The 26,022-nt window shown below is 53.7% G+C and overlaps 9 protein-coding genes across 9 annotated transcripts; 7 read left to right on the top strand and 2 right to left on the bottom strand.

The window, feature by feature from the left end:
- Nucleotides 1-346: 346 nt before the first annotated feature.
- On the top strand, nt 347-1,933 carry J4E92_005751 (uncharacterized protein; the record flags this gene model as incomplete). Its single annotated transcript, XM_051497129.1, has 1 exon — nt 347-1,933. One exon carries the CDS (start codon nt 347-349, stop codon nt 1,931-1,933), a length of 1,587 nt encoding a protein of 528 aa, XP_051352789.1.
- A 647-nt stretch (nt 1,934-2,580) lies between these two features.
- J4E92_005750 (uncharacterized protein) lies at nt 2,581-4,437 on the top strand (the record flags this gene model as incomplete). The annotated part of the gene is made up of 1 exon (XM_051497128.1): nt 2,581-4,437. One exon carries the CDS (start codon nt 2,581-2,583, stop codon nt 4,435-4,437), a length of 1,857 nt encoding a protein of 618 aa, XP_051352788.1.
- Nucleotides 4,438-5,030: 593 nt separating this feature from the next.
- On the top strand, nt 5,031-7,011 carry J4E92_005749 (uncharacterized protein; the record flags this gene model as incomplete). The annotated part of the gene is made up of 2 exons (XM_051497127.1): nt 5,031-5,260; nt 5,319-7,011. 2 exons carry the CDS (start codon nt 5,031-5,033, stop codon nt 7,009-7,011), a joined length of 1,923 nt encoding a protein of 640 aa, XP_051352787.1.
- A 501-nt stretch (nt 7,012-7,512) lies between these two features.
- On the top strand, nt 7,513-7,846 carry J4E92_005748 (uncharacterized protein; the record flags this gene model as incomplete). Its single annotated transcript, XM_051497126.1, is given in 2 exon segments — nt 7,513-7,737; nt 7,751-7,846. The coding sequence occupies 2 exon segments, from the start codon at nt 7,513-7,515 to the stop codon at nt 7,844-7,846; spliced, it is 321 nt and encodes a 106-aa protein (XP_051352786.1).
- A 107-nt stretch (nt 7,847-7,953) lies between these two features.
- On the top strand, nt 7,954-8,472 carry J4E92_005747 (uncharacterized protein; the record flags this gene model as incomplete). Its single annotated transcript, XM_051497125.1, has 1 exon — nt 7,954-8,472. One exon carries the CDS (start codon nt 7,954-7,956, stop codon nt 8,470-8,472), a length of 519 nt encoding a protein of 172 aa, XP_051352785.1.
- A 114-nt stretch (nt 8,473-8,586) lies between these two features.
- J4E92_005746 (uncharacterized protein) lies at nt 8,587-9,179 on the bottom strand (the record flags this gene model as incomplete). Its single annotated transcript, XM_051497124.1, has 2 exons — nt 8,587-9,003; nt 9,072-9,179. The coding sequence occupies 2 exons, from the start codon at nt 9,177-9,179 to the stop codon at nt 8,587-8,589; spliced, it is 525 nt and encodes a 174-aa protein (XP_051352784.1).
- A 535-nt stretch (nt 9,180-9,714) lies between these two features.
- J4E92_005745 (uncharacterized protein) lies at nt 9,715-11,961 on the bottom strand (the record flags this gene model as incomplete). The annotated part of the gene is made up of 3 exons (XM_051497123.1): nt 9,715-10,062; nt 10,109-11,711; nt 11,759-11,961. The coding sequence occupies 3 exons, from the start codon at nt 11,959-11,961 to the stop codon at nt 9,715-9,717; spliced, it is 2,154 nt and encodes a 717-aa protein (XP_051352783.1).
- Nucleotides 11,962-12,294: 333 nt separating this feature from the next.
- J4E92_005744 (uncharacterized protein) lies at nt 12,295-13,122 on the top strand (the record flags this gene model as incomplete). Its single annotated transcript, XM_051497122.1, has 3 exons — nt 12,295-12,830; nt 12,884-12,988; nt 13,038-13,122. The coding sequence occupies 3 exons, from the start codon at nt 12,295-12,297 to the stop codon at nt 13,120-13,122; spliced, it is 726 nt and encodes a 241-aa protein (XP_051352782.1).
- Nucleotides 13,123-17,965: 4,843 nt separating this feature from the next.
- Nucleotides 17,966-21,011, top strand: J4E92_005743 (uncharacterized protein; the record flags this gene model as incomplete). The annotated part of the gene is made up of 4 exons (XM_051497121.1): nt 17,966-18,572; nt 18,621-19,358; nt 19,414-20,457; nt 20,509-21,011. 4 exons carry the CDS (start codon nt 17,966-17,968, stop codon nt 21,009-21,011), a joined length of 2,892 nt encoding a protein of 963 aa, XP_051352781.1.
- Nucleotides 21,012-26,022: the final 5,011 nt, after the last annotated feature.

Genomic DNA, 26,022 nt, shown 5'->3' with positions numbered 1-26,022 from the left:
TACGCTCCAACCGTTGTTGCCTTGAGAACATCCTCAATATGTCGTGCAGGTTCAGGCTACCGCTAGACCTCAGCGAGGTACTACATAAGCAGAAAATACAGTCATCGCGTCGTCTATGGGCATGCTTACAAGCCCATGTGGATGATGCGCTGACACGTGAGCCAAGTGTTCGCGCGTCTAGATCGGCGCTAGGTGGTGAATTCAATCCAGTGCGTCACAACATCGACGCGCCTCATCCCCATCCCCGTCGCACGGTCGCCGCCCGCATCAATCCGATCGCGAACACACTCACTCCCTGCGCATATTTCCTAATACCTTAACACACTCGCGCTGGCGCCTTGCTACAATGCCCCGCCCACCACGATCGAAAGTCGCGTCGCGCGTCGCGAAACCCACCAAACCGAAAGCTGCCCCCGCGCGCAAACAGGCGGCGAAACCCATCCCAGCGCAAACCAAAAAGCTCAGTGAGGCAGCCAATAGTTTCAGCGAAGACAGCGATGGCCTCGTTACCAAATCGAGAACAACGCGTTCGCGCAGGACTCTACTGGGGGAGAAGACACCGGAGGCTCAGGACGAGGCAGAGCTCACCATGACTGGCGCGCTGCCGGCTGAAGAAGACATCCCTGTGTCATCGATTAAGAACCGGACTCCTGCATCGAATGCATCAAAGCGGACGCGGGCCACAAGGAGCAGTGCCAGGAAGTCCGCAGCACACACATCGCCAACTGCCATCGAACCAACACACGAAGAATCGCAGATAGAAGAGGATAGCGGTTATGGCGACTTGACATTCTCTTCCCTTGGCTCGAATTCACCAGCTCACGGCACCCGCCCGCCATCTGCCATCAAAGTCGGCGCAACACCCGCACACGAGAGATCGATCCTTGCTTTGACCAACTTCAAGCGCAGAGCACGGCAGCCAAGCTTGTTGCGCATGGTGCAGCAGACTACGGACGTGGAGGACAATGATCAAGACGACTTGGACAACACGGACAATTTCGACTTTGACGACTTCCTCCCCCACGCCGAATCAACACCTCTCAACGTGCGGAAGCAGGTACCGGAGGAGGAGACACGGAATGATAGCGGCACTCAAATCTCAAGCTCCGGTTCCCGTGGTACAAAGCGCAAGCTGTCGCCTGTAGTCCAAGTGCCACGCTCTTCACCACCAGTCAGTCCACAGTCTGGCGGAGATGTGGAGTCGGAGCGGTCACACTCCCCGAGCCTACCAGAAGTACTGCCGACACGTGAGGAAGTCATCGCGCAGACACAGGAAGACGATGAACCCTTGAGCGAGACGCTTGCACCTCCCATGTCAAGTAGCCCGGAACGCGAAGTATCAAAGCCGCCTCCAACCCCAGCGCAAACGCGACCACGCAGGAGAGGACGGCAGGCCAAGACACCCGTGGTGGACGAAGACTCTGATGGCGAGGAAACAGAGACACCTGCAAGGGCTAAGCAGAGGGCTAAGAAGAAGGCACAACAGAGCATATCCACCGCGCAACTCAAAGAATTGCTACCACGTCGGCGCAATCGCTTGCGGGATCGCGATGAGTTTGAGATCGAATCGTCGGATGATATTGAGCAAGTGGACTCGGATCAAGATGAACTACAAATGCCAACACGTCGCGTTCGTCAGAGACAGGGGGCTGGAAAGCCGGCATCGCCAAAGGCAACAAAGAAAACAGGTCGCGCCAAGAAGACTGCACCAGCAAAACCAGCAGGGAAGTCGAGCCGAACGTACGGTCGCAGGATTTCGTCGGACAAGGAAAATGAGACAGCAGACCAGAACGAAGCAGAGACCACCGAAGTCTCAGCCATTGAGCAGTCTGAGAAGTTGGCTGCTATCAGAAAAAAGTTTGAGGAAGTGGACGCGTTTGAGCTGGAGTTTGAAGATGTGGATGCGACGACCAGCTCGAGCCCGTTCCGGTGACGGACAGGCCAGTGGGTGGGTGAGATTCGTTCTGTTCGATAGTGTGTCTTTACTGTTTCTCGTTCTGTCGACCATGACGACTGATGATGATATCCGTGGGTTTAATACACGCACATGGCGTTTGTTTGCGTGTCGCTACGCAGTAGTGTTATAGTACATGACAATGCACGATCTGTATCCAAACCATGAAGTAATGTCGTGAATGCATGGGGTGACCGAGTCAGCTCTGGCCTGAAGCTAGTCGTTATCTGGCCTTATCGTCACACGGCGCCCAGGCAGTTTGAGAAGTCACGGAGGGGCGGTGAAAGTCGAAGAGTACCCACTACTTACGTATCCAATTCATCTTAATCAATCGTGAGCCTTCTGCATGGTGCCTAGGTGACTTGGCATGGGTCGTTCTGACGGTTCGGCGGCACAGTGCACGGGCGTGTTTGAATGAAGGGGTGTGGTACTCGGGGGTTACGTAGCTTCCTTCCCCAGCTGTTGACCCTCACGATACCCGAGCAACCTAGACACTGCGCTTCCGTCCTTGCTCCTGACGTCCACGCCATGTTCCCGTAACCCCATGTCATGCGGCTTCCCGACCACTCCAATCACTTGGCCTATGCAGCACCACCGTTACCCACTCCGCCTGGCGTCCGCATGCCATGAACCCCTCCAATGGCTCCTCGCTGTCCACGTCCAAGAGCAACTCGACACTGCGCCCCCGCACCCGAAGACTGATCTCGGTGGAAGATGACATCTATGCGACGAGTGGAAGTGAGAGCGGACCCAGTAGGGCCACGTCGAGATTGAACTCGCGGAATACATCTCCCACCCCGAATGCACGCACGGGCGGCGCTTCCTCGTCCCGTCTAAACGTCACTTCTGCCCCTTCGTCCTCCTTCCAAAGGTCCTCGGGCACCTCGACCCCGAAATCGCCCTCCCAAACACTTTCCGGCCTATGGGGAAACTCGCTGGCGGCTATTCAGGGCATTGCCGCTACCGTCCTGGCCAGTGACGGTACCTCGGACGAATCTGGAAATACTCGCAGACGTAAACCGGGCCATGGGCGTCGGACGTCGACGAGCGCCCCGCCGCCGAAACACTGGGGTCCTGCAGGCGCAGGCTCGCATGTCGGAGCTGGAACACACGAAGAGAGAGAGGCCATGGTCAGAGCGATGAAGCGCAAAGATCTACTGACCGCCGGTGAGCATCTGGTACCGGACTCTGTCGGCCGCATAAAGCGCAGGAATTCGGATGAACGGATCAGCGCTTCCGCACCTTCCAGCGAGAACGACGACCGAGATGCACTTGTATACATACATCACGTTCGCCCGCAGGACACGCTGGCGGGACTGAGCATCAAATACAACTGCGAGCAAGCTGTGCTACGGAAGGCCAATCGTATGTGGCCGAACGATAGTGTACAGATCAAGAAGCAAGTCGTCCTGCCAGTAGATGCGTGTGGCGTAAAAGGGAAACGAGTCCAAGGCCCGGATGCTCTCCCTGCCGAAGATCTATTACTGGGAGAGTACGGCGAAGATTCGAATAGCAAGGCTCCACTTTCAGATACTCAAGGTCTCCCTAACGGCTGGACCACGCCAAAGAAGAAAGACCAAGAGAACGACTCCGTCCCCTCATCTGACCCAGAGACACCATGGACACATGATTCATGGGTTCTTCTGCCTAATGACAAACAGCCCACACAGATTGGCCGCATGCCACGAAGAGCGCTTGGCTTCTTCCCACCCGCTCGACGAAAGTCTCTCGCGTACTCCGACGCATCGACCCCCCGGGCTTCCGTCGACCTTCCACGCTCGTCCACCTCCACAAATCCGCTCACTAGCTCTCCCTCGCAATCCGTTCGACCGCGCGCGTCAAGCAACCTGTCATCCGCCTCAGCCCACAGTCGTCAAAGAAGTACATCAGGCAAAGCATGGGGTCTGCAAGGCCCAGGGGGTGTCGGTACAATGGGCAGGAATGTGCGAAGCCCTGGGCCTGCGCAGGATGGCCTGAACAAGAAATTCGCTCAGTACTTGCCCAATATGGCTCCTCCACCCGGACAGGAATACTTCACACCGTGGGCGCCGGGTTTGCTGGACGCAGGTGCAGGAACATCAAGTCAGTATGGCGGATCCGGTGCTGTCACTCCGCTCAGTGGCAGCGGCCTGGATTTCCAAGAGCTTGGGGGTGCTATAGAAGGATGGGTAAGGAAGGTCGGTACACAAGCACAGAAGCTTTTGAATGAGCCGGGCACACCTGGACAGGGGAAACGCAGTGCCGTACCTGTCCTGGGAGCTGTCGGCGGTGATCTGGGCGACCTCATAGAACTCCAAGATGATGCCTTTGAGATTGGAGATGACGAAAGGGACAGGGGCAGATCGAGGGCAGAGGAGACGCTTGCGTCGACCAATGAGCGCTCAGTATCGAGACCAGCACAGCAGTATCAGTCAGCACGACCAGACATCAATCTCGTCCTGAGAGATAGGACGCGAAAAGGGGAAGGCAGCAAGAAGGATTAGACAGCATTGTGTGAATAAGGTGTAAAGGTCTTGGTAGCAACACGTGCATAGCATGTTGGCTTGCTTTGGGTATCGAAGCGTTTGGCATTTCAGGGCATTTGCAATATATCATTCACAACCCCACGTCCATGTTCCCAAATTCTGGTGGCTTGCTCCTTATGCCCGTTTTGTTGCTGATGATGTTGGTTGCGAAGACAGTTCGGAAGAACTACAACAAAGCTCTTCGTCGGGTCACCGAAGGCCGTGCACCTCCACATTGGATCCGGACTAGACAGGCGGTGACTTATCGCGCCACTGTCGCTGTGAGGGCCGATTCCCATTATCTACTCGAATTGCGAGAGCGATATATCTAGATGTCCGCCAGAAGCGCATTAGGCAGGTGGTCATCTGCTCTGCTGCGGCATAGATCGGCATATGAAGCTGCTCCACTCCGACGATACCTCCAAACCACGCGATCACCTGCAACGTTTCTCTCCCAGGACGACCGTCTTTCACCAACATCAACCTTGACTGGAAAACATTATATCAAGCAACATTCAAGGATAGGCCGATCTCTCACACCTTCAGCTACGAGAACAGCCGCATTCGCCACGATGCATCGCTCCCCCGCCGCCATGTTAACGAAACCGATGGCGGACCCAAACATCGAGATCCGCACTCCCAGGGATCCCAACACCTTGTCCAACTATCACAACTTTGTGACACGGCATACCAGTGTAGACTTCGATATCGACTTCCAGAAGAAGAGGTTATTTGGAAGTGTGGTGCTGACGTTGGAGTGCTTGACGGATGAGGATGTGAAAGATGTTGTGTTGGACAGCAGGTATGTACACATTCTCTGCAAGACTGAATGCTTGAAATGCTTTACTAAACAAACCTAGCTTTCTTGACATCTCCGTTGTAGAAGTCGAGGGCAAAAGCGTCAAGTTCAACGTAGGAGATCGCGTGGAACCCTATGGCAGCCCTCTCACCATCTCTCTTCCTTCCAAGGTTCCCAAAGGCAAGACTGTTGATGTAGAGATCAAGGTCGCAACCACTGATAAATGTACCGCGCTTCAGTGGATGACTCCTGCTCAGACCTCCAACAAGAAGCACCCCTACATGTTCTCGCAATGCCAGGCCATCCACGCACGTTCAGTCTTCCCTTGTCAAGACACTCCAGATGTCAAATCGACATTCAGCTTTGCTCTCCGCTCGCCCCTGCCGGTGCTTGCTTCAGGTCTGCCTACCGGGGCAAGTGACTACCTGCCCCCGAAGAAGGATGGTGAGAGCGGTACCATGAAGTACACATTTGAGCAAAAGGTTCCCATGACTGTCTACCTCTTTGCTGTCGCGAGTGGAGATCTAGCGTGCGCAAGCATCGGGCCCCGCAGTACGGTATGGTCTGGTCCTGAAGAGCTCCTTGCATGCAAAGACGAGCTTGACGGCGAAATCGAGCCTTTCATGAAAGCACTCGAATCCATCGTCTCGCCCGCCTACCAGTGGGGACAGTACAATGTGCTCATCCTGCCTCCTTCATTCCCGTACGGCGGTATGGAGAATCCGGTTTGGACTTACGCCACTCCCTCTATTATCTCTGGCGACAAGCAAAACGTCGACGTCATCGCACATGAGCTGTCACATTCATGGTCCGGCAACCTGGTTAGCGCAGCAAGCTGGGAGCACTTTTGGTTGAACGAAGGCTGGACAACGTATCTGGAACGCAGGATCGCTGCTGCTCTTCATGGAGAGGCACATCGCCACTTCTCTGCCATCATTGGTTGGAAAGCTCTGGAGCAAAGCATCGAGAACTACGGCGAAGACCACCCCTACACTAAACTTGTTCTCGATCTCAAGGGCCAAGATCCTGATGACGCCTTCTCTTCCATTCCGTACGAGAAAGGTTTCCACGCCCTGTACCAATTTGAGCTGCTTCTCGGAAAGAAGAAGTGGGATTCTTTCATCCCCCATTACTTCGACACTTTCAAGTTCAAGTCCGTTGACTCATACGACTTTAAGAGTTGCCTCCTAGAGTTCTTCGAGAAAGACGCAGAGAGCAAGCAGAAGCTGGACAACTTCGACTGGGACAAACTGTTCTATGCACCGGGATTCCCTGTCAAGCCAGACTTTGACCAGACTATGGTAAAGAGCTGCTACGAACTCGCAGACAAATGGCAGGCTTTGATCTCCTCCGAATCCAACGACTTCAAGCCCCAAGCCTCTGACATCGAAGGCTGGGTGTCAAACCAGTCCGTGGTCTTCCTCGAGAAGCTTCAATCTTTCGCTTCGAAGTTCTCAGCCGACAAGGTACACCTGCTTGGTGCGACTTATGGCTACAACGACACTCAAAACATTGAGGTGCTATCGCGCTACCTCAATATCGGGCTCATGGCCAAGGCACAGGAGACTTACGAGCCTGCAGCAACATTGTTGGGCAAGATTGGGCGTATGAAGTTCGTCCGGCCCATGTTTAGGCTACTGAACGAGGCGGATCGCGATTTGGCGGTTAGCACGTTTGAGAAAAACAAGGACTTTTACCATCCGATCTGTAGGCAGATGGTAGAGAAGGATCTTTTTGGAGAGGAGAAGAAGTAGAGACGGGTGGAATCATCAAGAAGTAAAAAATAGCTACAGTGATGTAAACATAAGTAAAGGCTACATATGAAAATGGAACAAGTGCAAATGAAAGTAAATTTGTTATTGACTTGTGGTGTCGCTATGTATCTCATGCCAAGAAGTCTATCGACATCGGCACACCGACAGCTTGTGACTATCGCACTTCCATCACTTCCAGCCGTCGGAGCAAACACCGAAACAGAACACCAGAACTTCGGCCTTGCATCACCGAGACCGGCCTACCTCATCCCGTCACCATCTCGCGTCGAGGCAACCTGTCATTCTTACCCCACCGGCATACCGCATCCGGCACTTCCGATCCCCGCATCCCGCAATCCAGATTCTAGCTCACATCCTCTGCGGCGTCACGGCGTCTGTTTAACCCCTCATTCAACCGAACCGCCGACACAACGCCCCCTGCCTTTGCCAACCACTGTCGCGAATCGTATATAACACGTTGCCTCCTCCCGGCCGCCCAAGATGGCCCCTCCCAAGCGCGCTTTGTTCTCTCTAAACCTCGATACCGACGCCGACCACGTGTACCAGAAAGTTGAAGACCACAGCAAGGACGGGACAGATAGAGTCAAAGTCATTGAAAGCAAAGGACCAACACACGGACATACTGATCTGAGCTACGTGACGAAACCGTTTGAGAAGACTGTCAATCGCGCGGTCAACGAGGTCATTGAAGGAAGTGGACGCAAAGTACACTCCGCAGAGGGTCACGTATCGTATTCGACAAACAGAACGGAACGACGAAGTGGTGGAACAAGAAACCAAGACGAAGAAGAAGAACGCGATCGAAGCCGCTTGAACGTTGTTAGCAAAACGAAAAGAAGGAACATCGAGAAGAAGTACGATACTTCTGAACTTTAAGAACTTCCCTACACCCACGCAACGCGTACTATATCAGCACCCACCATGTCATCGGACCAGCAACCCCTCCGCATAGCCATCGGCTGCGACGACGCGGGCGTTTCGTACAAGAAAGCCATCATCAAAGACCTCGAAGCCGACTCGCGCATCGCCTCCGTGACCGACGTTGGCGTACCTGAAAACAGCGACAAAACCGCATACCCGCACATCGCCGTCGATGCCGCCAAGCTCGTCGCAGAAGGCAAGGCAGACCGCGCAGTTCTCATCTGCGGTACCGGTCTCGGTGTCGCTATCTCTGCGAACAAGGTGCCTGGCATTAGGGCTGTAACGGCACATGACTCCTTCTCTGTGGAGCGCGCCATTTTGTCGAATGATGCGCAGGTGCTTTGCATGGGTGAGCGAGTTATTGGCATTGAACTCGCCAGGCGGTTAGTGAAGGAGTGGGTCGGATATCGGTTTGACAAGGGCAGTGCGAGTGCGAAGAAGGTACAGGCCATCATGGACTATGAGAAGCAGAACTACGCGGGGTTGGTCAAGGATCAAGCCGACGCGAAGGGCTGTTAGGGTATTCATGGATAGTTCATTTTTGTTGTAGAATATCATTGTTGATGTCACGCTCGATGTTATAATCTTCTTATACATGGCGAGTCCTCTCACGCGATAGCACACATCCGCCGTCTAATGATCCGGCGTACCAAACTCCCAAATATCCTTCTCATACCCCTCCGTCAAATCCTTATCCTGCCCATACTTCTCCTGCCACATCGTGAAGCCTCCCTGAAGCACATAGACCTTTTGCTTCTTGACCTGTGTCCCGCTAGGTCCTTTCCCCCCTTCTTCCTTATCAACCGCTCCACTCTGTTCCTCAACCTCGCCCTTTGATTCCACCTTCGAGGCCGGATCCAATCTCTCCTTCTCTCTCAGATATCTCAATGCCGCACTGGGACCCCGTTGCTGCGATAACGCGCAGTGGAAGATGACGACTTCCTTGTCTTGTAGTGTGCGGATCAGCTCGGGAGTTTTGTAATCGAGTTGCGACGAAGGGACCCAGGTTGAGCCTTTGATGTGACCGCCGACGTGGTCGCTGTCTCGTACCTAGATCGAGGGCGCATGGTCAGTCTTGTATATATCAGGGAAAGGTTCGTGTAGGAGTGTTTTCTCACGTCGATGACTGCAGTGTTTTCAGGCAGCGATTTGCCGGAGGATTTGAAGTCGCTGGCGAGAGACTCGCGAGTCACGAATTCGAGATCCGAAAGGGATATCGTCGACATTGTGCGGGCGGATGTGTGAGGTAATCGGCGGAGGAGAAATGTTCGTGCTTGGATCGCAGCAGGATGCTGATGGCACGATCTCGCTGCGCGGAGAAACTTGAGAGAATGCAGCGTGGAAGTTGTAAAGGAGCGGACGATTGTCAAGGGCGGGACGTGTACCCGAGTTGCAGAGCGTAGAATGCGTGAAAGTGAGTTGGAGGGGTGGTGGGGTACGCGTGGGGAGCTACGTCGCGTAGACACGTGTGTGCTCCACCCAATGGCCAGCTGCAAGTGACATGCTTGGTTATGATGGCATACGCTCTAGACCTCCATGTGGTTTTGCCGTAGCACGTCAAAAGCTTGGAAATGTCGTGATATCGTCCGGGCATGTACAGGCGCACACTTTGACCATTGCAGTGCAGATAACAACAGTTTGTATTAATACAAGACGCGAGATGAATAACCGCTATCGCTATCAGAACCAATCGTGACTATGCTACATGCCAAAGAAAACGCCGAACCACCCAACAGTCATCCTGTGGTCTTATCTCAGAGCTTAATCGTGCTTCGCGCCTCCAAAGTTGCCGTTACCCATGCCGCCCAGTAAGCCATCTTTCTCTCCCAGCTGGAAGTACGCGCCGGTATTTCCAAACCTTCTCTTCCGCCTGCTGTTGCCGAATAGTGTCGCGGCAGTGAAGAAACCGACGAACATGCCGAGCGAGATGAAGGGATGGTTGTTGATAAAGTGACGAGTGGAGAGGTACATGCCAGTAATGCGACCAGTGGTAGATTTGGCGGCAATCTTGGGCGGGTTCGAGGTAACCATCTTGATAGTTTCCAGGATTGCGGCGCGAGAGAGGCGGATAGGTTCGCCGGATACGGTGCTATCCCAGTAGCGACGGTTCTATACGTGTTAGCAAGATACGTGTGAGCGAACCCGAGTGACTTACATCTTCATCATTGATGATGACGCTCTCGCCGTCCTTGACATCGACACCGTATGTGGTCCGGATCCAGCGTTCCCAGAAGATACCGTCAACCCATGCGAATGCGACTTGAGTGCGCTGGATATCATCCATGTTGATTCGGATGGATTTCGCATCTCTGAGTGCTCGCTGGTTATCCTTGTCCTCGGCTTCTTCAATGCGCAGTTGCTTCGCGTCGCGAAGCTCCTGTCGCTCAAGCTGGTAGGCAGTGTCCTGCTTGTCAATCCACTCAAGAGCCGCGCTCTTCAACTCACGCTTAGAGAGGATGAACTCGTCGGAACGGTCGCGGTTCAGTATACCAAGAACAACAAACTTGCCATCCATGATCTCGCGGGCATTGGTAGATGTCATCTCTGGGACGATGGGCAACCAAACAGATTTCATCCAGGTGAGGACCTTCTTGACGTCGCGCATTTCGAATGGTGTCCTGGGTGGGTAGTACGTAGGCTTTCCGTCTCTTGAGACCATTAATCTTGGCCAAGTGGAAATCTTGAAGCGGTCAAAGAGCTCCTTGTCATTTGTCTTGACCAACTTTGCGCGGCCTACAAGGCTGAGAGGAAGCCGCTCGAGTGCCTGAAAGTCTTCCGAGGTGGTTGCGTGGTCGTAGAAATAGGTGAAGATGACTTCTTCCGTCTCCTCCATCTTCTTGAACTCTTCAGCGTTCACATCAGGCACGCCAGAACCGATCGCCGAGGCCTTCTCCGCGTAGTCAAGCAGATCACCAAGTCCACGGAGACCTCCATACTCAATGCGCTCGCCACCTTGAAAGAAGAGCATAGTCGGGTAGCCTCGAACACGGGCCTCCTTGCACAACTTCCTCTCCACATCGCAGTCAACCTCACCAATGTTGAGCTTGCCCTTCATCTGTCGCGCAAGGTTCGCCCATGTCGGCGCAAGAGCCTGGCAGTGGTGGCACCATGGCGCGTAGAACTTGACAAACCAGGGATCGCGTGTATTTGTAACGAGCTTCTCGAACGTCTCGGCGGTAAGGTGCTCGACGATGCCGGACGGGTTCGCATTCGAGGTGGGCTCAATCTTTGCAGGCGCAGCCTTGGTCGTTTGCGAAGCTGAAGGTGTGGCGCCGGCGGCTAGGTTGGTGGCTGGGCTCGCTGCCTTCTTGTCTTGGGCTTCCGACTTCTTCTCTTCCTTGACAGCCTCCTCCGTTTCCGGGCCAGTTTCTACAGATGTTGCGCCAACTTTGGGGAGCTTGGGACCTCCCTCCTTGCGTGTACCCGGTCGGAGAGTCTCCAGAAGTCGCTCTACCCAGGAACTCATGCCCTTCATGTCCTTGGAGCCTGTCTCTCTTTCCATCTCTTTGCCGTCCTGAAAGTAGATCATGGACGGATAGCTCTGGATGTTGTGCTTCTTGCAGATATCGGCGTATGCGACGCAGTCGACCTTGGCAAACTTGAAGTCATAGTATCGGGTGAAGGAATTCAGGGAATCGCCTTCGGGCTCGTCTTTTGAGAGAAAGGGTTTCGAGGTGTAGTAGAATTCGTAGATGGTCTGGTAGGTGGGCTTGAAGTGCATGCAATGGCTGCAGTAGGGCGAGAAAAACTCTACTATCCTGCGGAATGTCAGTATACCGTGATTGATCTACAGCTGTCTCCATACCAGTTGCCTTCGCTGATCTCGGTGTCTATGGTGGCAGGCCCAAGTTCTATCATGGGCGGCACCGTCTCGCCGTTGAATATTGTGTCTGGCGTCTTGTCGTCCCAGTCATCCTTCTTGGCGGTCGCCTGGGCACTCGACGTGTCGGCCGCAAGTGTGGAAGCAAACGTCGCCAGCGACAGGAGGGAATATAATATAGAGCGCATCGCGGCGATGGCTGAGGGGCGGGCTGCTCGTGTGAGGCAGCGGTCCGCACGCGAGGGGACAAGGAAGTTGTTGCGTATCGGGGGCGCGATTGGTAGAGATTGTAGGAATTACAGCGAGCCTGTGTATCACGCAGGCGTGGCGGAGGGGACGTCGCGCGTGAATGAGGGTAATCGTGTCTCCAGGGCGCATTGTCCCTGAGCCATGGGACGCTTACTAGCCAGGGCCCGCCGCTCCGGCTGCATATCGCTTGGCGGGCGCATCTTCGTCCTGACGGCATCACCACTGCGAAGCACCAATTGCGCCCCCGCCCCACCTCGCACACTCCCGCCAACATGAGGGCAGCTGCACGTCTCCTCGCCAGCGTCAAGCCCGGCCAGTTCCTCGAGGCCGGCACACCCACGGGTCTCACAGGCCTGCTCACCCACCCGTCGCCGCGCTCCACCCTCCTCTACCACTACCACTCCACCCTCGACAAGCTGAAGAAGATTCCCGAATCCTCCATATACCGCCAATCGACCGAGGCCCTCACTAAGCACCGCCTAGCCGTCATCGAGCAGGCTACGCCAGCAGGATGGGATGAGTGGCAGCAAAAGGTCGCGCAGCAAGTCAGCCAGGACCCGACAAGATATCAGGCCATCGACACAACAGGCGGACAGACCATTATACTCCCAACCCAGCACGAGGTCGATGAGCGGTCAAAGGCTGCTGAGTGGGACGGTGAGGCCGTCGAGACCTTCCCCGAGGGCATTCGGTCCTCGAAAGAGCGCTTGCCCCATGCCAAGAAGATGAAGGGCGATGTCAACTACACGCCCGAGCGGGCAGTCGCCGATGTCAAGTTCGACCCTGAGCCGCAATACACTGCCGAAGCGTATGTCATGCATGAGCCGTAGTCAATAATGTATCCGTGGCTAACATGTACAGCATCTCGGAACTTGAGAGCAGAATTGGCGCAGGATTGATTGAAGAAGTCATCCAGGTTGCTGAGGGCGAACATAAGCTTGTGGACGTCATGGTCGAGGCCAAGGTGTAAGTAGACTTCTTCCTGACTACTCATACCACAGCTAACCCGCCACAGTTGGGAGCCACTCGAGGAGCCGGCGCCAGAAGGCCAATGGTCTTACTTCGAGCGTATGACACACACAAAGACCCAGAAGCCATAGAGCCGCGTGTTTCGACCAAGGACATAGATAGTAGAAGAAGAAACATCACATTTTGTAGATGAAGTTACAACCACCTTCTACACGAGACATGTACATGTGTTTCCGCCCGTGACCCATGCTTTCAATCAAGCCCCGTCTCCCTCTCCATCCGCTTTCTCCTTCAAAGCCTCTGTCCTCAATTGGTTTCGTTTCACCAAAATCCTCAAAGTGTTCTGCTTTTCGATGTCCGCCATCTGCTCCCAATTTGCGATGCGCGACAATGTGCCATCCTTGTTCACTACCAGAGGGCCCAGATGATCCAGCTTGACCGCTTGCCCACCGACGTTGATCTGCGTGGTACCCTCGTCAGCCGTAGGTGCCGGAAGAGGTAGTGGGGTTTTGTTGGATTCTTGCGACGTCTGATCCTGAGGATCCTGTGGAGTAGGGGGATTTGCTGAGTTGGTGGAGTCTGACATCGCGCGTACTTGTAGGTGGGGAACGTGGATGCAGTAGTTTTGTGGACGGCGGAACGCAGTTGTGTGGGCACGTAAAGCTTGTGCTAGAGCTCTTGTTGTTCTCATGGAGTGTTTTGATCTTCGGGAGACAAAGTCGAGAGTGCGTTTATTAGTACAGCCGTTGGGTGTTGCGATGATTGGAGAAGCTACATTCGTCAATTCTAGAAACCTCTAAACATTGAAAAATAATCACGTATTGCACACATCACTGGAAATCACATGAAAACACCATGAGAATATAGTGTAAGTTATCGAGTATCATAACACACCCATACAAACATGATCGCAACCTCCGAAGTGCCAGTTTCCCGTTGTCTGGATTTTCACGTATTTCGCATGCCCGGGCAGGAAGACCTCTGCAACGCACTTTTGCGGTGCGGCTCACCACAACATTTATGGCTCGTAGTAGCCGGCTCACTACTACAGCTACAGGAAGCAATGCGACGAACTTCAAGTCGCACACTGCAGCAAAGACAATTGTCGGCATCTTGCTACAGACGGCTACACAAGGTGAGCCAGCCGGCCAACTTCATCAAGGCGCACAAAACCTGTGACATTAGATTGGACACAATCGGATCGATGGCACACATTGTCCAGAATTTTCGAGCGATACAAACGAGCAAGATGCAGGCCACCACTGCGTATATGTATGCTCAAGCCTACCTAGGTTGTCGCATCCTACCATGCCTGCCTACTAGAGCAAGCGCCACCAAGCATGTACGTCTCCGCAATCGATCCAGTTTTTTCGATATCAGCTGTACCTAAATACATATGTATCCCTATATCCCAACCTTACATTCTTTTGTTCGATGAAATGTTGAGCATCGAGTGCACCAAAGGTGGTACCTGGGTACCGTGGCGCTCCACAGCAAGGCAGGCAATGCCTCTGGTACACAAGGGCCTGCAACGTGACCATCAGGATTCAGGAATTTCTCCTACCACGCCCAAACTCCGAAGCACATCAAATTATGGCTCTGAGAGCCATGTTTCTCAAATCGCTCATGCACGGTAATGATGAGAGAAAGAGATGGGATCAGTACCTAGATACCGCCACTGGAGTCGCGCCTACCAAACTCACAATGTCTGCAATTACAGCATTGCCGTAGCGCCAGCAGACATACCACGATGATTACAACGCTGTGTTTCAGTGGGCATCCTCGCCTTGTTGCGAACCAGCCTGCGCCTTGCTCCTGGCTTCGCATCGAGTCATATGCGCGTCGAAGCCAAGCGCAGCTACGCTTCGGAACTGCACTTCCGCCTACGCAAAGTCGGCGGACAGTCCCAAGTTCATCCGGTCAAGGACCCTGGTTCCATGACTTGTATGATACGCTATCTTGACGTCGGAAGCCTGTCCCAGCGCCTCACCGGTCTTTCTCTCGGCGGCGTGACCTCACAAGACAGGAGGTTGAAACTCATCGAGTGCATGACGGTCAAGCCACGGCGGGTCAGAGCCTGCTGCACGACATAGACATCCCGCCTGTATGTCGCTGGTCTTGCCGTCTTGGGAATCACTGCAGCGCGTCAAGCGGACAGCCCACTTTGATGCCCACCTTCGGGTATCATCCACACCCAGATTCGGGAGCGCAACCGCAAGTGGGACTGGAGCTTATTCCAACTTCCACGATGCAGAGCGTGTGGGCAGTGTGCGCATTCCAGGAGCATTGCGCGTTCAGGGAGCGCAGATGCGGCCACCTAGCACGCCTAGGGGTGCCGTCGAAACCCTGAGAGCGATTGAGCGCACGGTGTCGCATCGGATGGCATGGCGCAAGCTGCAAGAATTGCTGGCATGCCGGGAGTTTGATACACAAGAGCGATGTGGGATAGCGCACAACACGTGGGGGGGTTGGCTCATCTGCATCTAACGGCACTCTGGCAAGCCACGACGCCCGTCTAAGCTCAACTACAAAGCATCGCGCCATCGGTCTCTGTGACAGCATGCCGCTTGCCGAGGAAAATTTCTCTTCCATCACCTTGCACTCTAAAGCCTCGGCAAATTCTTCCGCAAAAGGTTGCGTTGTACTTTGCCAAGCATGCAACGTCAAGATCGGATGCTCTCAAGCGACGGTCACGGCAAGACTTTGTGCACACAATCTCTTGACAACATATTGCGCGTTCGAAAAGAGGCAGATAGATGCAGGATATGCACGGCAGCACAAGAGCGGACTAGGGCAGAGGGTGCGCAGTTATGAAGGAGTTGAGCTGGCAGGCATTGGATGCGTGTCACTTTTGGTGCTGTAATCGAGTCAGCAGCAGCACGCGGTATGCCGCATTGAGCGTCCTTCACCGTCAGCTTCGAGGCCGAGCGGCATCGTGATAGAAGACGCTAGCGGCGTTCCAAGTCGCGATACGTAAGCTGAGTGGACGAGAGGCATTCAACAATATTCGCCTTGGGCGATCGCGGCCAACAAGACGTCGCGCATTGCTGTCGTCTCTGGAGCTGCAGCGTGTGTTGTTTCGATTTGAATGCCCGGCGCCTCGACCTTCCAGCGCATCCATTCCGCAGAGCTGTTTCAAGACGTGAGGTTTCATTCGAGGGTCGCACAGCCGAAGGATCTGGCGAGCCGAAGATTTGGCGGACGCCGTTGCAATCTGCCGTCAAGGGATCCCAGCTGCGCGCTAGCTGCTTGCGGGTAGCCATACGTCACGCTCACGAAACTTTTCACCTCACGCTCGGCGCCTGCCAACGGCCACTGGCCCAGCGCTCCCGCCAGCGACGGCTCGGAGAGAGCTGAGAGACATGGAGCAGAGGGTTGCGACCACGGGACGCGCTGGCAGAGCTGCGCGGAAACATTTCTGGGGCTTGGAGCTCGTCGGGTGCGCTTGGTTTCATGGACGGATATAACACCCCAGCAAGCCACAGCCGCCAACGCGACGTGAAGCTCGGCCTTTGTCGGGTCGATGCTCGGATGAGTTGCTTGCTCGCGCTCGCTGGCCTTACCGATCCGGTGGCTCTGACAAGTCACGCAGACTAAGGCGCGCCGACAGTACGTACGAGCAACTGGGAGGTACCATGGGAATGGGGGTTCTGGAAAGTGAAACCGCCCAAGACGGTGCGGGCGATGGTGGAATGAGGCTCTTGCCCTTATCGATTGCCGCGCCGTGGCGTGGTTGAAACTCCTGGGCCATGGTAATGGACGAGGTCGGGGGACATACGGGAGGGCTATGATACGCATCGATACACGCACCCAGCTTCGGAGGTGGGCACGACTCAAGGGCCCCGGCCAGCGCGTAGACTAGGAATCTAAGGCATCTGTGCATGTGCATGCAATTGGGTCCTGGCCCGTTAGCCCACGAACGGCTGTCGTCATTGGTAATAGTTTTTTCCAACGGGCGGCGCATACGCGCTCCAATGCAGTGCACACAATACGAACATCTCACGTATGCGAAAAGTCATCAGTCTCGGTCATCACGTGCCGCGTCCGAGTCCCTAGTCCCTAGGCGTAGTCGGGGTCTCGAGATGGTCCTGCATCTCTCCCACTGTCCTCACCTACTATTCCCGCCCTAAGTCTGTAACGTCGCTGCACAGGCACCCCGACGCGCTTGCCGCGACAGACCTTGTTCAGAAATCTCTTGCGCGTCCGACGCCTCCCCTGCCTCCTCACAGTATCTGCCACCCACATTATTCTTGACAAGCCATATCTGCTCGCTATCAACGTCCGGCAAGCTCCGGCATTCAGCAGCGCGGAAACAGGAATTACGCGGTGCGGAAGACGGGCACTTCTCGCAGCAGAACTCGCATATTTTTTTCGCCGACCGCTATCTCTACCCCGAGCCACCTTCTCCCCTCCCCCAAAGCTCCCCAACAGCCCTCACTCCTGTCGTGGGTCTACCGTACCTGTCTCGTGCTTACAGCTCTCCACTTGGTCTATCCGCAATCAATCGGCTGAGGCTGAAGGGTGTGTGGGCCGCCGATCTGCAGCAGGTCCCTTGTCCCTTCGCGTGAATTGCCGCGCGAGCCAGGCAAACCACCGACGCAACTTTCTTGCTAGTCCAGCTACGAGAAACCCATCGTCGCCGGTAAACTCTTCCATTCCACATCGCCGCCCCTCTTACCCATCACCTCGTCGTCTCACCCACTGCGGGCTCCCCAATTCCACCTCACCCGTGGAGTACCCGCCGACGCGTATCGACTGGCCATCTCAGTCCCCCACACGGCTCCACCTGTAAAGCTTCTTCGTGGCCCATCGTTCCTCCATCCCGACGTCCGTCTAACGGCCCTCGTGGTGTGCTTAGCCAGCCTTGCACACGTTACTCCGCCCTAAGCTCCGTCGAATGGTCCCTTCACGACTAACAATTGGTCGCGCCTTTCCCATCACTTCACTCACCCTCGACCCACCAATAACTTCACTATGGATTCCACAGACCGCTTCCGTCAGCCTGGCCTCAATAGCTACCCATCAATAGGCCAGCAGCAGTACAATGGCAACAACAACCAGCTGCCCACCCTGCCGCCTCTACAGAGCGCCAGCCAGTACGCGCCCATGTACAGCCACAATAGCAACCCTCACACGCCCCAGCCGCCGCACACGCCTGTGACCTCGGCCGCCAATGGCAGTTCTACCATGCCTCCGCTGCAGCACCCGCCGCTGCGACCCCTCCAGCCCACGCCGAGTTCGTACATGCCCATGTCGTCGGCTTATTCGCAGGCGCCTATGCTGTCCACAGCATCTGCGCATACCAACGGCCACCAGCTCGGCGGCCCTCCTGGCATGGGACTGGGACACACGTCCATGTACGCCCACCCTCCCGTACTCCCCAACCAGGAGCCCGAACCCGTTCACGTCGTCGGTCAGCAAGGTCGTCGCGGAGTCTTGCCCACGCACCCCGGTAGGCCCGCACCCGCTGCAGGCAAGACTCCCACAACTGCCACCAAGAATGCCGAGGGCAAATACGAGTGTCCTCACTGCAACAAGACGTACCTGCACCTGAAGCATCTCAAGCGTCATCTGTTGCGCCGTAAGTTTAGCCTCCACATAACCGCGCTCCGCTTCTAACATTACACAGACACCGGCGAGCGGCCCTACCAATGCCATCTCTGCAAGGACACTTTTAGCAGAAGCGACATCCTGAAGCGTCACTTCCAAAAGTGCTCAATACGAAGGGGTAACCCAACCGGCGCGAACCACCTCCAGCACGCGCAACAACATCTGCAGAAGAACAGGCAGCCCAGCGGCGCGGACCAGAACTCGTACCTCAACCACATTGGCGCGAATTCCATGTCTTACGCAGATGCTGGTGGCTACACCATGGGCTTGCCTCAGATGCCGGCGATGGGCGGCAATGGCTTCAACGACAGCCTACCTTCGCTTGCCAACCATCACCAGTCCATGTCGGCGCGCACATCTCGCTCTAACAGCTTGATGCGCCCCAGCAGTGGAGTAGAGGACAGCGCGCATCGTAGGAGCATGTCGGCCATGGACTTCGCGAACAACAGGATGAACTTCAACGACTACCGGCCCGACGGTCTCGCCAATGGCTACGCGCAACAGCAGCAGCAACAGCAGACTCAGCCTGCAGCCAACGGATCCGACCCCAACTCCCATTACAACAACTATGACCACGCCTCCACCAACGGTTCGATGGCACAGAATGGCATGACCGTTAAGAGTGAGGCCGCGGACCCAGCTTCGTACGGAGGAGCATCGACCCTGCCCAACGTGGACGGCATGACCAACGGCCAGGATGGCTCACTTTGGCGAAACGGATCGTTCAACGGCGATATGAATAATTCCAGTACGGCAGGTGGCCCAACCTTTCAAAAATCGGCCCAGTTCTGACCGGAACTTTTAGACCTCAGATGATACACCACATGATACTTTGTTTGGACTATACTCGCATGTTCCCAGTTTGGCCGACTCTTCCCCGATGCTTGACAACTGGTTTATTGGCCAATCCACGTCTGATCCTCTGCACAACCTGGCACAATCGCTTTTCAACTTTTGCTTTCCGAATGCGTCTTTACTTTCAAATCAACAATCAGACGAGGCGTACGCTCACGAAAGGCTGAAGACTATCTTGACTGGAGACAACGTAAAGGATTTCCTACACCAATACAGACACTATCAATCACACTGGCCTTTGATACACGTTGCAACATTTGATCCGTTTTCCGCCAACCCTGGGCTTGTTCTGGCGATGTGCTGTGTTGGCGCCGTGTATTCTGATCGAATGCGCCCTTCGGATGTCCGATGGCTGATGGATCGTGTGCGAGAGAGCATGCTGAAATCTAGTCATGTTCACGAACTGGCGCAGGCGCACCAGATGGCTGATTTGAACCATCAGCTGACTGCGACTACCGAGGAGATACAAGCACTAGTCCTCCTTCACTCTCAGTTCCTATGGCACGGGTCCCAGCAACAACGTCAACAAGTGCGAGATGAGGTGCGGACAGTGGTCAACATTACACGTTGTGCGGCACTATTCCAACCTCTTCCTCAGGACAATCCGAATGCGAGCGCGTTGCACCAATCTGGACCAATAACAGGTGCAGAGGTGGACTTGTGGAACTGGAACTCTTGGATTGAGAATGAAAAGCGAACTCGATTGGCGGCATACATTTATCTTATCGATGCTTCTTCCACCATATTCTTCAACACACAGCCCAGGTTCGACGCCAAGAGCATCACAGTCCCTCTGCCGGCCGATGATGCAGCCTGGGAAGCGAAGACTTCTGAAGAATGCGCCAGTGCTCTGGGTCTGAGAGGATCGTCAGCGCAGATGAGCAACGAATCGGGAAGCAGACGCGCAAAACAACTAGCCTTGTGCGAGGCGTTGTGTGTACTCAACGGAGCCTGTCCAGGAAAATTTCCTGAGCGGGCTACTAATGTCTTTGGAAAATTCAGTAAGTTTTCTCTGTCTGGGGTCAACTACAGCCCTCTAACGTCGTCTCCAGTTCTCATTCACGCGATTCATGCGCAAATCTACAACATCCAGCATCAGCTGCTTCAGCGAGTGTCTTCAAGCGGTACAAGCACACCCCGATCGCAAGGCGATAGTCCTGCCACACCACCAAATGGCGTCAATGAGCAAATCCAAAATAAGCTCCGTTCGACGGTCGGCGCGCTTTCGCTATGGAAGGCTTGCTGGGACAAGGACCTTGCTATCCAGTTCACACAGAACCAGCGTCGACGTGGATTCTGCCGAGACGGCATCCACTTTTACTTCCTAGCTCAAGCGTTCTTGCGGCAGTCTCGACCAGACGACTGGGCCGCTCCTGCGGATGTTCGGTGCCGGCATGTGTTCAATCTCCTGAAACAGATCAGACATTACGTTGCATCAGACTCCGCCCAGAAAGGCATCGAGATCGGCTCCATGGTTGCTATCGCTGACGACTACGCCATCGCCGACTTGACGCTAAACATGAAACGTCTTTTCACGCCTCTCGACGAAATCTGAGCGCCACCACTTTTGCTCATTCCTACTCCATTGCCAGAAACGGTCCTCAAGCATCATCAGGATCAATCCAAACTCCATGTACATGCGACAGTACAGCTCCACAACAAAGTATCATCACTTTATCATCGAGATCTACATCACTCTACCATCGAAACCATTAGACTCATTAAAATTTCAGCAAACTCGCCCAGCACGAGTCGAACTCAGCTGGGCGATGCATTCTCATCGGAGTTCCCGGAGCCAGCCTTGCGGCCAACCGGCATGCAAGGCGTCACGAATCACACACGGCGGTATTCACGATTTCTTTTCCCATCATCAAAAAAAGCATTAGACACATCACCTCACCAATTGCATCTGCCAGGGGCAACGGACCATTCATCAATTACGCACGGCGGCAGTACAAGGCAGAATTTCATGGGATTATCGGCTGAACTTCCTCCGGGAAGTGCAACGCAGATTAGACTGTGCGGGTTATGTTTGGCTTCAGTGTATATGTTTACTTGCTTTTTGGACCACACTCGGTTCACTGCGTCATTCACTGCATTTCAAGGTGTTATCATTCTCCGGAGAAGCATAGATTTAGAAAACAGGGTGTGTATGTGTACCCAAAGCTGCCTGTATGCAGAAAAGTCGTCAATGAAATACGTTTGCTCCACATTGGGTCGTGCCGTACACGTGCATTTGGTGTGAAGGAAAAGTGGGTTGGTCTCAAACTGACATGCTGACCTAGTTAGGTATCCACCGAACTACCCTCGCTCCTGCTGCCTGTCTGTCAGCGTGGCGTGGGTCGGCCCTTCCTGCACGCGTGCCTCGGAATGTGCTCCGCTGCAAGCCAGGGAATGCATACGCTATACTGATATCATCCGGTTAGAACTTAGTACGATGGGACCTGGGGAGACCCTTTCGAAACGTTCACGTGCCGCCCATCAACTCTTCTCATCTTACCCCGGCGTGCGACTTCAGCAACGTGCGCAACGAGAGGAGCCTTATGACTTTGTCGCGTGCGGCAATCAAAAAGCTGGATTACTCAACCACGATCAGCTCATGGCGCATGCGCAATGAAGCAGCGGATGCAGGCCAACTTCCTCTTCTTGCACTTCGTCGGCGGCGTGCAGCATTGATGTCGCATGATCAGAAGTCAAGGTAGTATGTTTACTGGGACATTTGGACTGACCCAGAAGCCAATAAAGGGTTACCTGTTGGCAGTCGACCGTCCTAAGGTTGTTTGCCACACGATGCTGGTAGACTGAGAATCTCTATTCGCGATGTCGAGAAGCAGCTGGAGGATTCAGCTTCTTCGTACTGGAGGCCAGCCTTGGTCTACTGGTACATCCGGCGCTTACATGTCGATTAGCCTACATTGGACTACAGACGAAGTTACACTATCTCATGTATCTGTAGCAGACTGACGCAATGTATTCGTCGTACATCTGCAGGTGTTTATTGCCGGGAGAAGTCAGCTATCCAATTGGATTCGCATGATAAGAGTCACGTGGATTTGCGCCTATCGGGAGGATGAGCTGTAATAGAGGCAGCCTTGCTTTCCTCCTGCGACATACTTTCGACAGCCTCCTTCTTCGCGGTTCTTCTTGAGCTGAAAACAGTCCAGGAATCCTTCCAAACATATCGGCGCAAGGGCGCGAGTCGAGCGACGCATCCAGTTTTGTTTTGCTTCACGCGCCCTTTTCGGCTGCTTGTCGCGAAATTCCCTCGGCCATGGACTTATCTCCCACAGTAGACGAGCGTCGCAGTTCTTTTGACAACGGAGAAAAGACTCCCAGCAACTGTAGCACGTTCTGCGATCGATGTGTGGAAATGTGCTCGAAGATGGAAAAATGCCTTGCTAATGAGGAGGAGAAAGAGGCGGCTCGGCTTGCATGGAAAGACTCGTGCCTTCGCTTCGAGTGGCCAGAGTATCAAGAATACGACTCTTTCAAGCTTGACAGTAGCTCTGAAGAAATGAAAGCTTCTGCCTGCGGAATCTGCCGAGCAATTGAAATAGCAATCTCTGGGAAGATTGGAGAATGGACACGGGAAATGGAGTCACCCATATTCGAATGGTCTCGATCTTTGGGCTCCTTCGTTTTTGATTGCAGCACCCGAAAGTTTGGCACTAGTTTGACCATTCTGACGTCGTCTTTTGTTGAGAGCTACCCCCCACTGTCTGATCTAGAACGGGTCAGAGACTGGACAGAAGACTGCTCAGCTTTCCACAATCGTTGCACCTTTAGGCAGCAAGAAACATTGCAGGGTCTAAGGGTGATCGACTGTATCCAGAGAATTGTTGTTCTGGCGCCTGGGAAATGTGACTATGTTGCATTGTCCTATGTTTGGGGCAAAGCCGGCAACATGCCGCTGCAAGAGGCCTACGATCTGAAGGCAAAACTACCCGCTACAATCGAGGACAGTATCACTACAACCCTGGTTCTTGGCTACCAATACCTTTGGGTGGACAAATACGTACGGACTACATACCCTTCTTCACAATTTCTTGACTGATCATCATTTCAGCGTGTGCAACAACATGACTCCAGGGACAAACACATACAAATCCAACAACTGGACCTCATATATTCTTCTGCTCAAATCACCCTCATCGGAGCGGCTGGCGAAGATTGCACGTATGGATTACCTGGTGTAGGGCGGAAACGTATCTTCCCTGATATATCCATTGACCTCGTCCCCGTGACTTTGGGATTCGAATTGGAAGCCTCTTCAGTCGCCTCACGAATTGAATATTCCACATGGTCTACTCGCGCATGGTGACTCCAGTGCTTCATAGAGCCCAAAGATATTTCACAAAGGCTAACGTGACGTCAGGACTCTTCAAGAAGGATACCTTTCTCGAAGAAGACTGTATTTCACAGATTACGAAATTTTGTTCGTTTGTAATGAGTCTACGGAAAACGAATTCATCTCAAGTGGCCGCGAGGCGTCCGTCAACAACCTCAAGTTCACCTTTCCCACATCTAACCAAAAAAGCGCTTCTGCGTTGAGCAAGGGGATAGGTTTACTGGAAAAGTACTCTGCTCGTAGTCTCAGTTTCCAGTCCGACGCGCTGAACGCAGTGCTTGGCATATTTAATTCCCTCCGGGATTGAGGCCTGCAAATGTTTGTTATATCTTAGCAACGCTCTGCACAGTTACATAAGCATTGACATATTCTGGTATGCTAGTGCATCAGATTTCTCGAGAGTTTCTAGATAAATGTAAGATGCCATATAAATACGACATTTTCTACTGCGCACTATTGGTATGTGTGAATGTAGTTTAGACATGTCTTGATACGCGACGCATGCATATCCAATCGAAGGTAAAGTAGATTGCGTAGGTGAGTGTTAACTTGGAGATGGCCAGCATTAAGCCTCACTCCACGAGATTGGATAGTAGTGAAAGAGCGCACATGTATAGGTATCATGTCGCTCTTGTCACGATCAACATATCAGATCACTGTTCACATAAGTCACCTAATGTGTCTTTTGTTCTTCCTGCTGTATGTTTCTTCGGCAAAAGAGACTCCCTCGTCTTCCGAGTAAAGCTTTCGCGCTATTAGATATGCCTTGATACAAGCACGTCACTACTAAAGGCTGACCATCGCATCTAAGCCTGCTACATTTCCTTTATCTTGATGGGCCAACAGGGTGGTCTGATAGAGACATATGAATAAAGTCGAAACATAATAGGTAATCCATCTCGTCTAGACCTAACTGAGTCACATTCGAACATGGCTGAGAAGGTGGACCAATTGTGGATCAATCTGACAGGACCTTGCGAGGGTAGAGGCTGGTATATCATATAACGATTCGGCCAGGGAAAGAGCGTTGTGAAGGGATGCCACATGAGAAGTAAAAGATGAGAGCGACTCGTATTGGGTCAATAGCGTTTACGTGGGTGCATCATAAACTTACTATACATCATCTAAAGGTCTCTAAAGCGGGCAGGTCAGGATTGAGACGGTTGTAAAATCAAGAGATGGCGTGGAGGAAGATTCTCTACTTGAATGGGAGACACTTTTGGAGATCTGGATATTGTGTAGGCGTTGGTTGCTAGGCAGCGACAAGCGTTCTGCTCCGGAAGAGCAGCGTGAGACCGGTTCCATAGCGTATGTTCAACATGGTACAGTAACAGCTCCACGATACTGCTAGATTGCCGAGAGTACTCGACCGTTGAAACAATGCCTCATCTCGGATGCGAAGATGCAGAGACTCTCGTGAAGAAGAGAGCGAGCTCAACCCCTTCTCACGCTTCAGCGCGATCTCGTGACCTTGTCCCAAAGCAGATCGAGGAGCAACGCAACCCTTTGCCCGTTTCCATCAAAATCGCAGGGGCAACACGGAGACCCCGAATCTGAGGCTCCATGTACCCTTCCCTGGACCAGCGCACGACTGCGGCAGCCGTTGGTCGATCGGTAACTCAACGACACTATACTTGCAGCAGCAGCATTCATCGGTATGATGTGTTCTTTTCGGGGCTTGCATCGAGCGGAGTGGCTGGGGCGCTTGATATGACTATCTTTGTATATTCTCCCTTCCGACCCTGCATGCATGTCGTGAAAGCAGCGCCAGTGGTGCATCTCACGACAGCCACTAGTTGGTTTTGGACTCAACACTAGTCTCAGGAGCTGGCCGCCTCCTCACCCATCCTTTCCCCTGGGACGATAGGAAAAGCAGCAAGAATCATCCGATCAGCACACCTCGAAGCTTCCATGGTACGAGAAACAGGATTATTGCGGTCATGCTATAGGATACTTCACCCGTGACTGCGTGCCTGAAGATGTGCCGAGAACATGTGTCCACCCATAATTTTAACGATGGAAATCCTGACCGATCCAGTAATCCTGAGGGTTGAGTACCCGAGTACTAGTCCCGCTGGGCATGATTGTCGTGGAAGCCGCCAGTAGATCGGACACGAATATGTGTATGACGAGATCCTGCGTATGCTCTTGGTGGATAATATGACAGCAACTGCGGAGCCGAACGACGGAGCTGGTTGCACGATGGGGCTGATCTTCT

The sequence above is a fragment of the Alternaria infectoria genome (assembly GCF_024043175.1).
Source record: "Alternaria infectoria strain BMP 0036 chromosome Unknown scaffold_8, whole genome shotgun sequence".
NCBI lineage: Eukaryota > Fungi > Ascomycota > Dothideomycetes > Pleosporales > Pleosporaceae > Alternaria > Alternaria infectoria.
This window is presented reverse-complemented; position numbering and strand designations above follow the sequence as displayed.